Source organism: Dromiciops gliroides, chromosome 6 (assembly GCF_019393635.1).
Source record: "Dromiciops gliroides isolate mDroGli1 chromosome 6, mDroGli1.pri, whole genome shotgun sequence".
Classification (NCBI taxonomy): Eukaryota; Metazoa; Chordata; class Mammalia; order Microbiotheria; family Microbiotheriidae; genus Dromiciops; species Dromiciops gliroides.
Window position 1 is genome coordinate 271,778,498 of NC_057866.1, and position 13,528 is coordinate 271,792,025.

At 40.5% G+C, this 13,528-nt stretch overlaps 1 protein-coding gene across 1 annotated transcript in view; it reads left to right on the top strand.

The window, feature by feature from the left end:
• Positions 1-7,308, top strand: part of QRFPR (pyroglutamylated RFamide peptide receptor) — an 80,227-nt gene extending 72,919 nt beyond the window's left edge. Inside the window, exons 4-6 of the mRNA XM_043973398.1 lie at positions 1,633-1,868; positions 5,630-5,727; positions 7,031-7,308. Coding sequence (XP_043829333.1) covers positions 1,633-1,868; positions 5,630-5,727; positions 7,031-7,308 — 612 coding nt within the window. The remainder of the gene's footprint in view (positions 1-1,632; positions 1,869-5,629; positions 5,728-7,030) is intronic.
• Positions 7,309-13,528: the final 6,220 nt, after the last annotated feature.

Below are 13,528 nucleotides of genomic sequence, written 5' to 3' on the forward strand. Positions count from 1 at the left end.
CCTTCTTCATCCAGGCACATAACTCATTGTGGTCCCCTCATTCTGTCAAATTTGGTCATTAGAGGTGAATCTAAGATTTCCTACCTTGTTAACAGCAGAAAACCACCTACTCAACTGAGTCACCTGACTGGTTGTATGTTTTCACTTTACTGAGACCTGTGCTTTGCCTGGAGCTGGGTAAGAAGGTGGGAGCTTTTATATTTCACCCCCTGCCTCTCCTGCCCCTGCCACCTGCTAATCAGCTAGAAGGTAACTTGGTGACAGTTGAATTATGAACTAGCTAAGGACAGCTGGGGAAGTAGGTGCCTATAGGGTTGACTAGTATAAATATATACTATCAGATCTAGAGTTAGAAGGGGCATCAGAAATCTTCTATTGCAGTGATTCTCAAAGAGGATGCCACCACTCCAGATGGATTTTGCTTCTTCCTCTTCCCGGCTTGTTGTCAGGAAAATCTCAGTATAGTTTTCTCCATGGAAGCATGATGCTAAATCTTCCACTGTGAATCCTGGGAAAGCAAAGGTAGAAGTAGAAAAGGGAAAAGAAAGTGTGGGGATTCCCAAGGTCTGGGTAGTGAGTCTAGAGGTTGGAACTCTACTTTTTTTTTTTTAAAGTGAGGCAATTGGGGTTAAGTGACTTGCCCAGGGTCACACAGCTAGTAAATGTTAAGTGTCTGAGGCCGGATTTGAACTCAGGTACTTCTGAATCCAGGGCCGGTGCTCTATCCACTGTGCCACCTAGCTGCCCTGTCTATTTTTTTTAAACCAATTTAAACTTTTGGTCTGCCAAAGAATACTGCAAAAAAGGATGATAATCACTGATCCAATACCTGAATTTGCAGAGAAGGAAACTGAGGCCAAGGAATGCATACTGGAAAGAATGTTTTGGTTGGTCACCACAATAACACATTGCACATCCCTGGGGGGTAGCCTCACTTTTGGAGCCCAGGTTATAAGTGCATTTACTCATAGAATCTTAACATTTCTTAACCTTGTGACCACCTCAAACATGAAAGAGCTTGAGACTCCTCTGGGGATGCAAGGTCTACTCATCATTCTCTGGAAATGGATTGACCTAATGCTGAGAGCAAGAAGGGCATCTCAGGCTTGGTATTTTATATCCATTTGGGTAAGCCCAGAATCATACCATCCAATGATCTTATCTCCTCTCAAAGCTCAAAAGGAGACTTGTGACTGTGAGGGATTTAAAAGTTACAAAGATGAGAAGGAATTATATGGTGCAAAAAGTGATGGGTTTGGAGTGAGGGGACCAGAGTCAAATCATGATCTTTCTCAATAGCTACATATGCAGATCCTAGGTAAATCACTTAACTTTTCTGGACCTCAGTTTCCCTTATCTGTCAAATGAATATTTTGAACTTGATGACCTACAAAGTCCTTTCCAATCCTGAACCTATTACCCTATGATTCTATGATGCATGGTGACGGGGAGGTACCTTATTAGAAAAACATTATTCTTTAGTCATTTTGCTCATTAGAAGGTAAACTTATCAGTGCTTTAAAAATTATTAAAGGGTGGAGGATAGAAGCAATTATAGATGGTATACCAAAACAAAGAAGCAGACCCCTGTGTTCTTTGCTTCTGAGTATTGATTCCTTTTTTCTTTTATAGATCAAATATGATTTCTTATATGAAAAAGAACACATTTGTTGCCTGGAAGAATGGAGCAGTCCAGACCACCAGAAGATATACACTACGTTTATCCTCATCATCCTCTTCCTGCTGCCTCTTGTGGTGATGCTTGTCCTTTACAGTAAAATTGGCTATGAGCTCTGGATTAAGAAAAGAGTAGGAGATGCTTCGGTTCTCAAAGCTATTCACGGAAATGAAATGTCAAAGATAACCAGGTTGGTGTGTTGACAGCTTTGCTTCTACTTCAAAGCTGGTCCTTTAAATGACATAATAAAAAGAAACTAACAACGAGATAGCTCTTTGCATATATTATCTCATGAGAATCTAATTAATGAATCTATAAAGTAATATTACACATCCCCCCACTTTACAGTTGTAGAAATTGAGGTTCAGAAAACTTAAGTGATTTGTCCAGGGTCTCAGAGCTCAGAAGTATCAAAGGCAAGATTTGAACCCAAGTCTTTCCTGACTCTTAAGTATAGCATCCTATGTACTATTGCAAACTGCCTCTCAGGTGATCATAATGAACTGTTGTTAATTCAAGAAATAGTTTTCGAGTGGAATTTTGCTAAGACAAACTCCAGGCCTCAAGCCTTGGGATTTAGGCACCCAAGGATGAGTATTTGGCACACATATACCAATGCAGTTTGTCACTTTGTAGGGGACGGGTCTTCATTTCTTTACCAACCCCCAGTCCTCCATAGCTACTCCTCTGGATGAAAACCATTCCCCCCCAACTTCCTTTTGCAGGCCCCTCTTCTGATCCAGTTCACACTCTCCTTCAAACTCTTCATATCTCCCCACACTCAATCACCCTACTTTCTTTCCAGATAATTCTTAGTTCACCAAGGTTCCCTGAGGGGCCACTGGGTGGCGTTATTAAAATTTTCTGAGGCTGCTTCCTAAAGCATCCAGGTGAAAGGGAATAGGGTGGGACATAAATGTCCATCTGTAGTCCTGGTAAAGCACATGGATATATTCTTGCATACATTCATGCATACTTATGTTAGCTGGAGCTGGTTCCAACACATTCCTGAATATACACATTTGCATATGTGTGTATTTTACAATGCATCTAAAGGTATAGATGTCTGTATACACATACATATATACATACTAATGTACATGCAATACATGTCTGTATACAAATACAATTGTACACATACATGTATCCAATCTACCTAAACATGCATACTTATACATATGAACACAGTATTGCATATATAAATGTGTGTATGCATGTATATGTATATATATGTATATACACACACACACACACACATACATATGTGTATATCTATTTAGAAGCATACTAGGGGCAGCTTGAACTGGTTTTCAAGAGCCAGTGGTTAAATTTCCAGTGTGAATGTATACACCTCAGAAAGTGGTACTTGATATCAAATATCAAGGCTTGATATTTGTTGTTGTTCTTGTCATTGTTGATTGTCTAACTTAAGAAAGTGATGGAGAAAATGTTAATAATGTCGATCAAACCTCAAAGTCTGTCTTGCAAGCTTTTTTTTGGAGTGGGGGAGGCAGTTGCTAAGCATTTACCAGGACACCCCTGTGTGTATATCTATTATCTATCACAGTGCAGTTTCTGCTTTCAGCACTAAAACTTTTGGGACAACCTGTATACACACAAATATACATGTATGCATGTATGTACACATACACATGTGTAATCTTTTTAAAATCTGCATTTTGTTTGGAGTACCCTAGTGACCTGATAGAAGCTTCATTATTTCTTGAGGTACGCATGTAGCAAACTCTGTGTTAAAATAAATGCTTGCTTTCCACTTTGGATTCTATGTGTGATTAGTCATTTTGCAGTCATGTCTGACTCTTTGTGACAGCATTTGGGGTTTTCTTGGCAAAGATGCTGGAGTGATTTGACCTTTTCTTCTCCAGCTCATTTTACAGATGAAGAAACTGAGGCAAACAGAGTTAAGCCACTTGCCCATAATCACACAGCTAGCAGTTATAGCAGTCCCAAAGTGGAAAGTAATGGTTTCTCCCTCACTTTGGGTGTCCATGTAGTTGCTGGAGACATTATTAAAATATAAGCCCAACCTGATGACCATGGAAATTCCTTCCAGTCCTGAGATTTGGGGATTGTAGGACTGTCCTTTTTACAATATTACTTTATATCACTCTTATTTTATTATTTTAAATATTTTCATGTATGTCATTTTCAGAACAAATGATTTAAAAAATAATTGGGGCAGGGGGCAATGAGGTTCATTAAGTGACTTGCCCCGGGTCACACAGCTAGCAAGTGTCGAGTGTTTGAGGCCATATTTGAACTCAGTTCCTCCTGAATCCAGGGCTGGTGCTTTATCCACTGTGCCACCTAGCTGTCTCAATGATTCTTTTTGAAAAAGTAAAACTAAAAAAAGTAGAGCTCAGAGAATTTTACTTTTTATTTTTTAGAAAAACACAAATGTGTTCCCAGGTTAGTTGACAGAATAATGTGATTAATATTAATAATAAATAAGAACAAAAATTGTTATATATTGAATTCTTTTTAGCCTGAAAAGTATTTTCTGTTTAATAGTGCCACGACTTGGGGGCAGCTAAATGGCGCAGTAGATAGAGTACCGTCCCTGGAGTCAGGAGTACCTGAGTTCAAATCTGGCCTCAGACACTTAACACTTACTAGCTGTGTGACCCTGGGCAAGTCACTTAACCCCAATTGCCTCACTAAAAAAACAGAAAAAAAAAACAACAAAAAAAAACCCAAATAGTGCCACGACTTGAACCCAATTCCTCTGACCGTAGATCATGTGCTTTTTCCATTACATATATAAAGCACTTCCCAAGCTAAAAAGCATTCAATATATGCCAGTTATTATTATTATTATTATTGTTTTTGTTGTTGTTATCATTGTTGATGTTTACATATTCCATTGTCAGCTCTCCTGGGGACACACTTATGTTTTCCTTTTTTTTTTTTTTTTTTTTTGCGGGGCAATGGGGGTTAAGTGACTTGCCCAGGGTCACACAGCTAGTAAGTGTCAAGTGTCTGAGGCCAGATTTGAAATCAGGTATGCCTGAATCCAGAGCCAGTGCTCTATCCACTGCACCACCTAGCTGCCCCATGTTTTCCTTTAAAAAAAAAAGGCACATGTTCGATAGCACAGTGGGTAGAGTGCTAGACTTGGATTCAGAAAGACCTTAGTTCAAATCCTGTCTCAGACACTAAATGGCTCTATGACACTGGACATGTCATTTAATCAATCTGCCTCAGTTTTCTCATCTGTAAAATGAGGGTGATATTAGCTCCTACCTCCCAGGGTTATTGTGAGGATCAAATGAGATAACTTATGAAGCACTCCGCATACCCTAAAGAACTATAGAAATGGTCGTGACTATATTTATTATTATTTACTACCTGTGTAGCTATGAGTCATATATTTAATTTCTTGAAGTCTTAGTTTGCTCATCTGTCACGTGAAGGGCTTGAATTAGATTGGCTGGATTTAAATGATTCCTAAAGCTCCTCTTGACTCAGCAGTCTATTATAGTTTCCATTTACAAAGCATTTGAAAGCCCATTGTATTTGTTATCTCCTGCCATCCTTACAGCAGCCTGTGAAGTAGATGCTGTTCTTGTCCCCATTTTGTAGATGGGGAAACTTAGACTGAGAGAGCTAAATGACTGGCTCGAGCTCATACAGGTGGGAATAGTCTGAGCTAGCGTTTGAATACTAGTCTTCCACACTCCAAGTCCAGCATGACCCACCGTGCCACAGCAACTCCCTTGTGAAGCAGGATTGTGGACTTGGGCCAAAGCAGACTCTTGTGATGTCTCGAGTTGTGTTTGAGAAGTGGTGGGTGAGAGTTCCAGGCCCACGTGGGTAGCTGACAGGTAAATGTGCTCATTAGCACAAGATCGGGGCTAGCAATGACAATAACAAACAGAATGCTGCATGGATTCCCGATCATTCTGGAGCCGATTGCTCTCTCACTTCCAGGAAGAAAAAACGAGCTGTCGTCATGATGGTGATGGTGGTCTCTCTCTTCACGGTGTGTTGGGCTCCTTTCCACATGACCCACATGATGATGGAATACAGTAAGTGCTCATCATTCCTAGCCTCAGGATGGGGCCATTCCCTTGTCTCCGGTGATGAGTAGGGGAATAATGATATAAACTATGATAAATAATAACTGACAACAAGGTCCTATCACTGAGACAGAAAGTACTTAATATTTAACACTGGCCCTTTCCCCATTCCTTCAGAAATACTAGACTACTGGGCCAAGGGACCTGGGTGGTAATTAGGCTACTTTCCTGAAGCTAGGACGTGAATCATTGCAGATACTGTGGGAGATCCCAACACTCTTCAGGTATACTAGTTGAACACACATCCCCCTGAAGTCAGTCTTCTCATTCTCATTTTGTTCAATGTAAGAGACGCCAATTGTTTTAATTTGTCTTGGTTTGAACCTGGTCCATGTTCCAGTGTCCTGAATTTCAGTCAGAGACTTCTGGGTTTTCTTTATTTTTTTATTACCTAAGACTTAATTTTCCCACATTGTGTTTTTGCCCTTAAAACCTAATGTTCTGTTAATGTGCCAGTAAATGTCAGAAAAGTACAGAGAAAAAGCCCACACTGTTTAGAGCCCAGAGCTTTCAGATTGACCTAATTGGAATTGATTACAAGCCCAGCTTAGGGAAAATGAGGACATGTAACCCTTTTGGCCAAGGATCTCACATGAGTTAAAGGGCTTAAAACCCAAGTGAGAGGGCAGCATTCACTTGGAGGCTCTGCTGAGCTTCTAGACCAGTTTTTCTGGATAGATTTCAGTGGGTCCATGAATTTTTACAGGAAAAAAAAATTGTATATCTTTATTTTCACTAATCTCTGACTGAACTTTAGGATGTTCTTCAATTATAAATTTCAATAACTATTCTGAAAAGGTTTCCATAGGCTTTACCAGCAGAGGAATTCTAAGGTATTAGTAGCTGACTTTCAAGTAGTGTGTTACTACTTACAAAGTGCCTTCTTTACAATAATTCCTGAAAATCCTAAAAATTAAAGTTGAGATTAATAAAATTAAGTGTTAAAAACATTAAATTAATAAATAAAACTAGGAGTTGGTTTTCTGAAAACAAAGCAAAACAAAACCCTCCAAAAACAAACAACAAGGGTGTTTTTCATTTTTTGAGCAAGGAACCTGAGGCTTAGAGACTTATATGGGATCACATATTCAGTGAGTTTCATCAAACCCACCTTCTACTGCTTAGATCAATGAATTCGTTGCTCATTGAATCAGCGTATCTTTTGTAAAGCTAGGAAAATGTGCAGGGACATTTTATCACTGACCCTACTCTGATGAAGCTGCATCCTAAGACTGCTGCTCTTCTTTTCTAGGTAATTTTGAAAAAGAATACGATGATGTCACCATCAAGATGATTTTTGCCGTTGTGCAAATCATTGGCTTCTCCAATTCTATCTGTAATCCTATCATTTATGCTTTCATGAATGAAAACTTCAAAAAGAATTACCTCTCTGCAATCTGCTTTTGCGTTGCCAAAGGCTCCCTCTCTCCAACCAGAAGACGGGGCAGGTTGACTCAACGGAAGGGTGCCGTGGAAGAAGTGAGGAGAGAAGCCTTCAGTGAGGGCAACATCGAAGTCAAATTGTGCTAGCAACCAGAAGTAGCACAAGGGCTAGAAGGCATCTTGCCCTGATTAGCTCTGACCTTTTGAGAACTCTCCATTTGGAGAACTCTGTTTGGAACCAGACAATAATTGCAGCTTATAGTTTGTGCATCATACAGAACCATTGCAGGTATTTTTGTTTGGGGGAAGAAAGGTCAAAGGCTTTTTGTCAGCTTTGAATCATAGAGTGTTTAATGGGTCTGTGTTTCTTTTGGATGTTTTTCGCAGTGAGGATTGGAGTATGGAGTATATCTGAAAGTGCTCCTGTCTGCTTCCAGAAATTGCTAGGAGAACTAAATGCACATTTCTGTGTGATGTGAGCACTGCAGACATTCCTGGTTTTGTTGGATTCTAAAACACGGAACCAGTTCTTTAAAAGAGAGGTACTGGATTGGTTGAAAAATATTGTAGTCTAATTAGTTTTGAAATATATAGAGATCTTCTGGTATTACAAGTAGCTGTCCATTTTAATGGCAGCTGGGTGGCACAGTGGATGAAGGGCCAGACCTAGAGTCAGGAAGACTCAACTTCATGAGTTCAAATCCAGCCTTGGACACTTACTAGATGTGTGACCATAGATAAGTCACTTAACCCTGTTCGCCTCAGTTTTCTCATATATCAAATGAGCTGGAGAAGGAAATAGCAAACCCCTCCAGTTTCTTTGCCAAGAAAACCCCAAATGGTGTCATGAAGAGCCAGACATGACTAAAAAACAACTGAACCACCACCACAACAAAAAAAAAACCTCAATTATAAATCTGATGACATAAAGTCATTGAAAGGAGTGTAAAGGACTTAGACAATTGCAAAGTAACTCTTATTAAAATAATTCTTCCTGTCTGATCCAACTAATTAATCCATTTCAACTCCAATCCACCTAGGCTAACACTTGACAAAGGTTAGAGGAAAATGTTGAGAAATGAAATAATCTATCCTTGTGGTGCATGTTGAGATCATATGTTTGTACCTAATTCTGTGTAGGGAGCTCTGGAACATATCCCAGGGGGCCCTCTTTTCATGGGGTATGTACTAGGGGATAAAGCATTGCCTCACAGCAAACTCTAGTTGATCTTCTGGTTCTGGGCAGTAGGATCCCTCTAGGAGAATCCAGGCTTTGCCTTAGAGAGTATTCCCATCCAACTCCATACTAGTGAGTTTAGCTACATACAGTCCCGGATGCACCTTGGGAAACCCCTTTCACTGGTGTCATTTCCCCAAATAGGATCAGTTCCTCCTATGATGGCTGTGATGGGGCCCAGCTTTCTTGCCCTCTCCTTGAGCTTGCCAGGAAAGTAAGATACTGTTCCCTACTAGAGCTTTAGTACCCTGGCTGGGAACAGGGATCTGGGGGGAAGGGAAGGGGAAAGGGAGGCTCCTCAGGAGGTCTAGGGGTAAGGGGAGCACTTTTCTGGGTGTAGCTGGAGAAGTCATCGACTCATAGACAAATTCTGGCAGCTAAACATAATAGTAATCACCCCCAAATTTAAATACACCAAGATAAACTTTTATTGGGTTGTCTGGTTCTCCACTTGAGGAGTATATTGTCTTTTGAACAGATTCCTATATTGCAGTATATCAAAGTATGATTTATGTGCATGTACACATGTAAATACACACATGTATATGCATATATGCAAATACATGATATCAAAGTCTGATTTGTGCATGTATGTATAAATATAAACACATACTTATATATGTGCATGTGTGTATTCACACATGCACATGTGTGTATATATATACACGCACAAATCAGACTGATATAGTATATATACACACATGCATATTCATACACATGTATATTTACATATCATTTGCATTTCTCTCTGTCATCTATCTTCTCTTTCTCTTTACCTATTTACCTACCTACTACCTACTTATCTGTAATCTATCATCTTTCTATCTATCTATATCAATCTGCCTACCTACCTATCTACTATCTATTATCTATATATTTATCTGTCAATTTGTCTATCATCCATCATCCGTCCAGCCATCTATCTATCACCCACTTTTAGTCCTAGGCTACCCCTTTGCCTAAGCCGGCCACAGCATTTTGGGGAAGAAGCCTGCCTTTTCTGGGACATCACCTAGAAGAAAAATGCAGTGTCGTAAGCTACCAAGGCTCAATGTGAATAATTGTTAAAAATCAAATAAAAGCAGTATAACTTGATCTTTAGACCGATTTCCCTGAAGGCAGGTGAGTGTATTGAAACAGAACTGAATTCTAGGAATTCTCCTTTCAAGACATCCTGAGAAGGTTTGCGACTCTCAGGAGTACTATGACAAGCAGACTCCGCAGCTGGCTAAACAGCAGCAAGTGTGGTGGAGGCAGAAAGATGGAAGAGGAACAGAGGGAGAGAAAGTCCCTGTCACCATTGTGACAGGCTAGAGGCTAAGTGTCGAAGGCTTGACTTCCTGACCATAGCTTCCCAATCACTCTCGTGGGGGTGGCTGGAACTGACTGAAATTGCTTGCTGTTCTCTCCTCTTGGGATCACAAAAAAGGAAGGTTCAGTTCCTTTCCCCAGTACTTGCTTGTCAGTCAGGGAAAGATACTTTCTACATAATTTTCTCTATCTCTTTAAGCTCTTCAAATTCACGATTTCTTTCATATGAAACCATGATTGATAACAATGTCTTTTTGATTCATCTTTAATGAATTGTATAATGGGGTATGCAATAGAGGAAACCAGTAACAAGCTTGTGCTACAGAAATAAAGGAAGAAAAGTGGAATCTTCCCTGTATGGCTGTCAGGGACAGGAGAGAAAGTATTCTTTTGTACCCACATCACCCACCCTGAACCACTTTGGAGAAAATCTTATGGTTTTGAATTTATTAAGAAACCTTATAAGGGGGCAGCTAGATGGCGCAGTGGATAGAGCACTGGCCCTGGAGTCAGGAGTACCTGAGTTCAAATCCGGCCTCAGACACTTAACACTTACTAGCTGTGTGACCCTGGGCAAGTCACTTAACCCCAATTGCCTCACTAAAAAACCAAAAAACCAAAACCAAAAAAAAAAACCTTATAAGGTCCCCAGTAGGAGAGAGAGAAGCTACATGACTGAGGACTAGGCACCTCTAGGCCATGGAACCATTGGTAAGCCAGATTCAGGTGGCTTAGAGTGGCAAATGTCTTGATTATAATGAAAGGGATATAGTAGAGATGTGAAGAAGGGAAGGTCCCAATTTTGGGGACACTACTGGAAGGAGGAAGGTGTGGTATGGAAAGTTTTCTCTACCTGTCATTTAAATTCCAAAGGTAAGAGGGAAGGAGACACTTTTATTTTTCCTCTCATGGCCAAACCCTGCCTGAAAGTGAGATCTGCTGGTTACACAGGCAATCTTTGGTGATTAGTGTGTTGTATTGTTTGCAGAAGCTGGGCATACAGCTTTTCAGGTACACTATTGCTGACCAGCTCATGACTTCCTCTTTCCCCACCTGCCTCCCAGTATAGTCTTGCCTTTAGCTGCGTCTTCACTGCCCAGGTGGCAAAATTTTTATTGCATTCCATCTTTAGTTGATTTTTAGTTTTTCATTTAAAATGGTTTATTTTATAGGTCTAGGTTGTCCTTGGGGGTTGAATACGGGGGGGGGGGGGGGCTGCAAGGCAAGCCTTTGGATCTAGCACCTTAAGCATTTCCCACATTCTTCAAGAATTGGTTGGTGGATCCATCCACTCATCCATTTGTTATTTTCAGCATGGAATTTGTTGTCACTCACGAGTAGCAAGCTGCTCACAGATCCAGGAAGCCCTGGGTTTGCCTCTGATACATACTGGCTGTGTGGATCTAGGAAATTAACTTAACCTTGCAGTACTTCAAGAAATTCTAAAACTAGAAATTGGAGGGAAGTTATCAATTGCAGTGATAGAGGTTGTTACCTCACCTAGGATTTCCTAATATGAATGAATCACAAGTCCAGTCCCTGCCTTGTTTTTTAAAAGTCATTTTAATTTTGCTATGAGTTTTACGATAACTCCCTAAGGGAGACTGGGCTTTCTCCTTATGGAGCACTCAGTTCCTTCCCATCCTGGTTCTGTGGCAACTCCTGTCCTACCATGGTGTACCCAATGTCAAGGACATAGAAATAGGAAGTGAAATGGGTCCGTATTTAGTTTGAGAGGAATAAGGTATTTTGATGATTGGATAAAGACAGGGAATATCCCACAGAAAGTATCTTGTGACCAGCTGAAAGAATCAGATACATCCCTCCATCTGGGTATAACAGCAAACCAGTTTGAAAGTAGGTTTACAGCAGCACACCTGTCTAGGGATGGAAGAAGTCCAGTCATGCCTCTGAGAAGGAATCATTTAGGGGGAGGAGAGAGATTTTTACCTAATCCAAATAACCATGTGAATTTGGCCATCCATCAAAGCCATCCACCATGCTAGTAGAGTTCAATGGAGCTAGTTACACTGGCTGCCAGAGTAGTGGCTAAGACACAGTGCCTTAAAACAGATGTGGAAAGACAATTACCCAAGGAACTTTAGGGATTTTGACCCCCTAGTGTCAGACAGAAGTATCAGGTATACACAATACAAAGACAAAGGGCCTACCAGAGAGCTACCCTGAAAGAAACTTGAAGAAATCTCATTAAAGGGAGAAAAGGATTCTCAGTAAGCAGGAGATGTGCCTTGTACATGTATGCTCACTACACAGGTACTTCACTACCATTTTACAATATTTTTGAGCATACTCCATAGTGACCTTCTGTGTTGAAGGGGAGAATGAATTTTTGGTTTAGGAAGATTGTTTTTGGAATAACCGTCCATGTTATATCTGCTTAGTAAAAACTTTTTCTAAAATCCAATTAAAGTCTGATGATAACCAATGCGGACCACACCTATAGGGACTCATCAGCAACAGTACTAGTAACTTCAGTGAGCCTTGGGATTATTCCTTGAACTCAGAGGGATGTAATAGTCAGTCACTCTCCAGGCACCGGCTCTGGATTCAGGAGGACCTGAGTTCAAATCCAGCCTCAGACACTTGACACTTACTAGCTGTGTGACCTTGGGCAAGTCACTTAACCCTCATTGCCCTGCAAAACAAACAAACAAACAAAAAGATTAGTGGAAAGGCCTATTATTCATGATGAGGAAGGTGGGATTACATATAACAAGGCTGCAATTAAAGGAGAGTTTCAGCAGCCATTTCTAACTAGAAATGGGTCAGATTAAGCCTTAAATGTACCACTGCTGTGGAAGAGAAGCCAGACTTAGGACCATGGACTCATCCAGTTATTCAACAACAAAATTTTCTACCATAGACCAGAAAGTTTTAATTCTCTTGTTCTAGAGAGGATCTAAGGTTGCTTACAGACACCATTGGTTGTTCCCACAAGAACCTACCTCCTACTACCATGGTGTGTGTACTTGTGATATAGCTCAAGGTTGAGAAGGACTTCCTGAAACACAAGTCCTGTCTTTTTTCTTTTCTTTTCTTTCCTTTTCTTTTGTTTTTACAAGATGCTTTGCTTCCAGAACCCTTCAGTGTAGTTCCTTACTTTTAAGATCATCACCTGAATCACAATGATCTTTTTTCAGAGTTGAGTCTATTTTTAGCTTCTGATACACTGGGAGACCCTGGTTATACTGAGGGTAGTCAACTAAATGACCTCTTTCTACTGCAAAATGATCTTGGGGGACAAAAGGTGAGGGGACTAGAGGAGATGCAGGCTTATAAACACAAACATTTCTGTAGGCAGTAGGGAAGCAGGAAAGGCTAGTATACAAGGAGAGATTTGAGATAAGTGAGAATAGGGATACAGAGAAGGGGCAATCTACTGGAAAAGATGGGATGGAATGGGAGCTACTGTACATGTAGAAGGGTTTTCATCATCAAGGAGAAGAGCCCCCTTTTCTTTCTTTTTTTGGGGGCAGGGCAATAAGGGTTAAGTGACTTGCCCAGGGTCACACAGCTAGTAAGTGTCAAGTGTCTGAGGTCAGATTTGAACTTGGGTCCTCCTGAATCCAGGGCCAGTGCTTTATCCACTGTGCCACCTAGCTGCCCCTTAAAGAGCCCCCTTTTCAAGTGAGACTGGAGTGAAGGAAGAGGAGTGGTTATATGGGTCACTTGAGGAGCCCAAGAAGGAAGGCAAAGAGGATTTGAAACTCTAAATTTTTTTAAATCAATGTCAAATTGTTTTTACATCTAATTTGAGAAAAAATCCTTAAAAAACAAATATTTCAAGTGCCAAAAGAA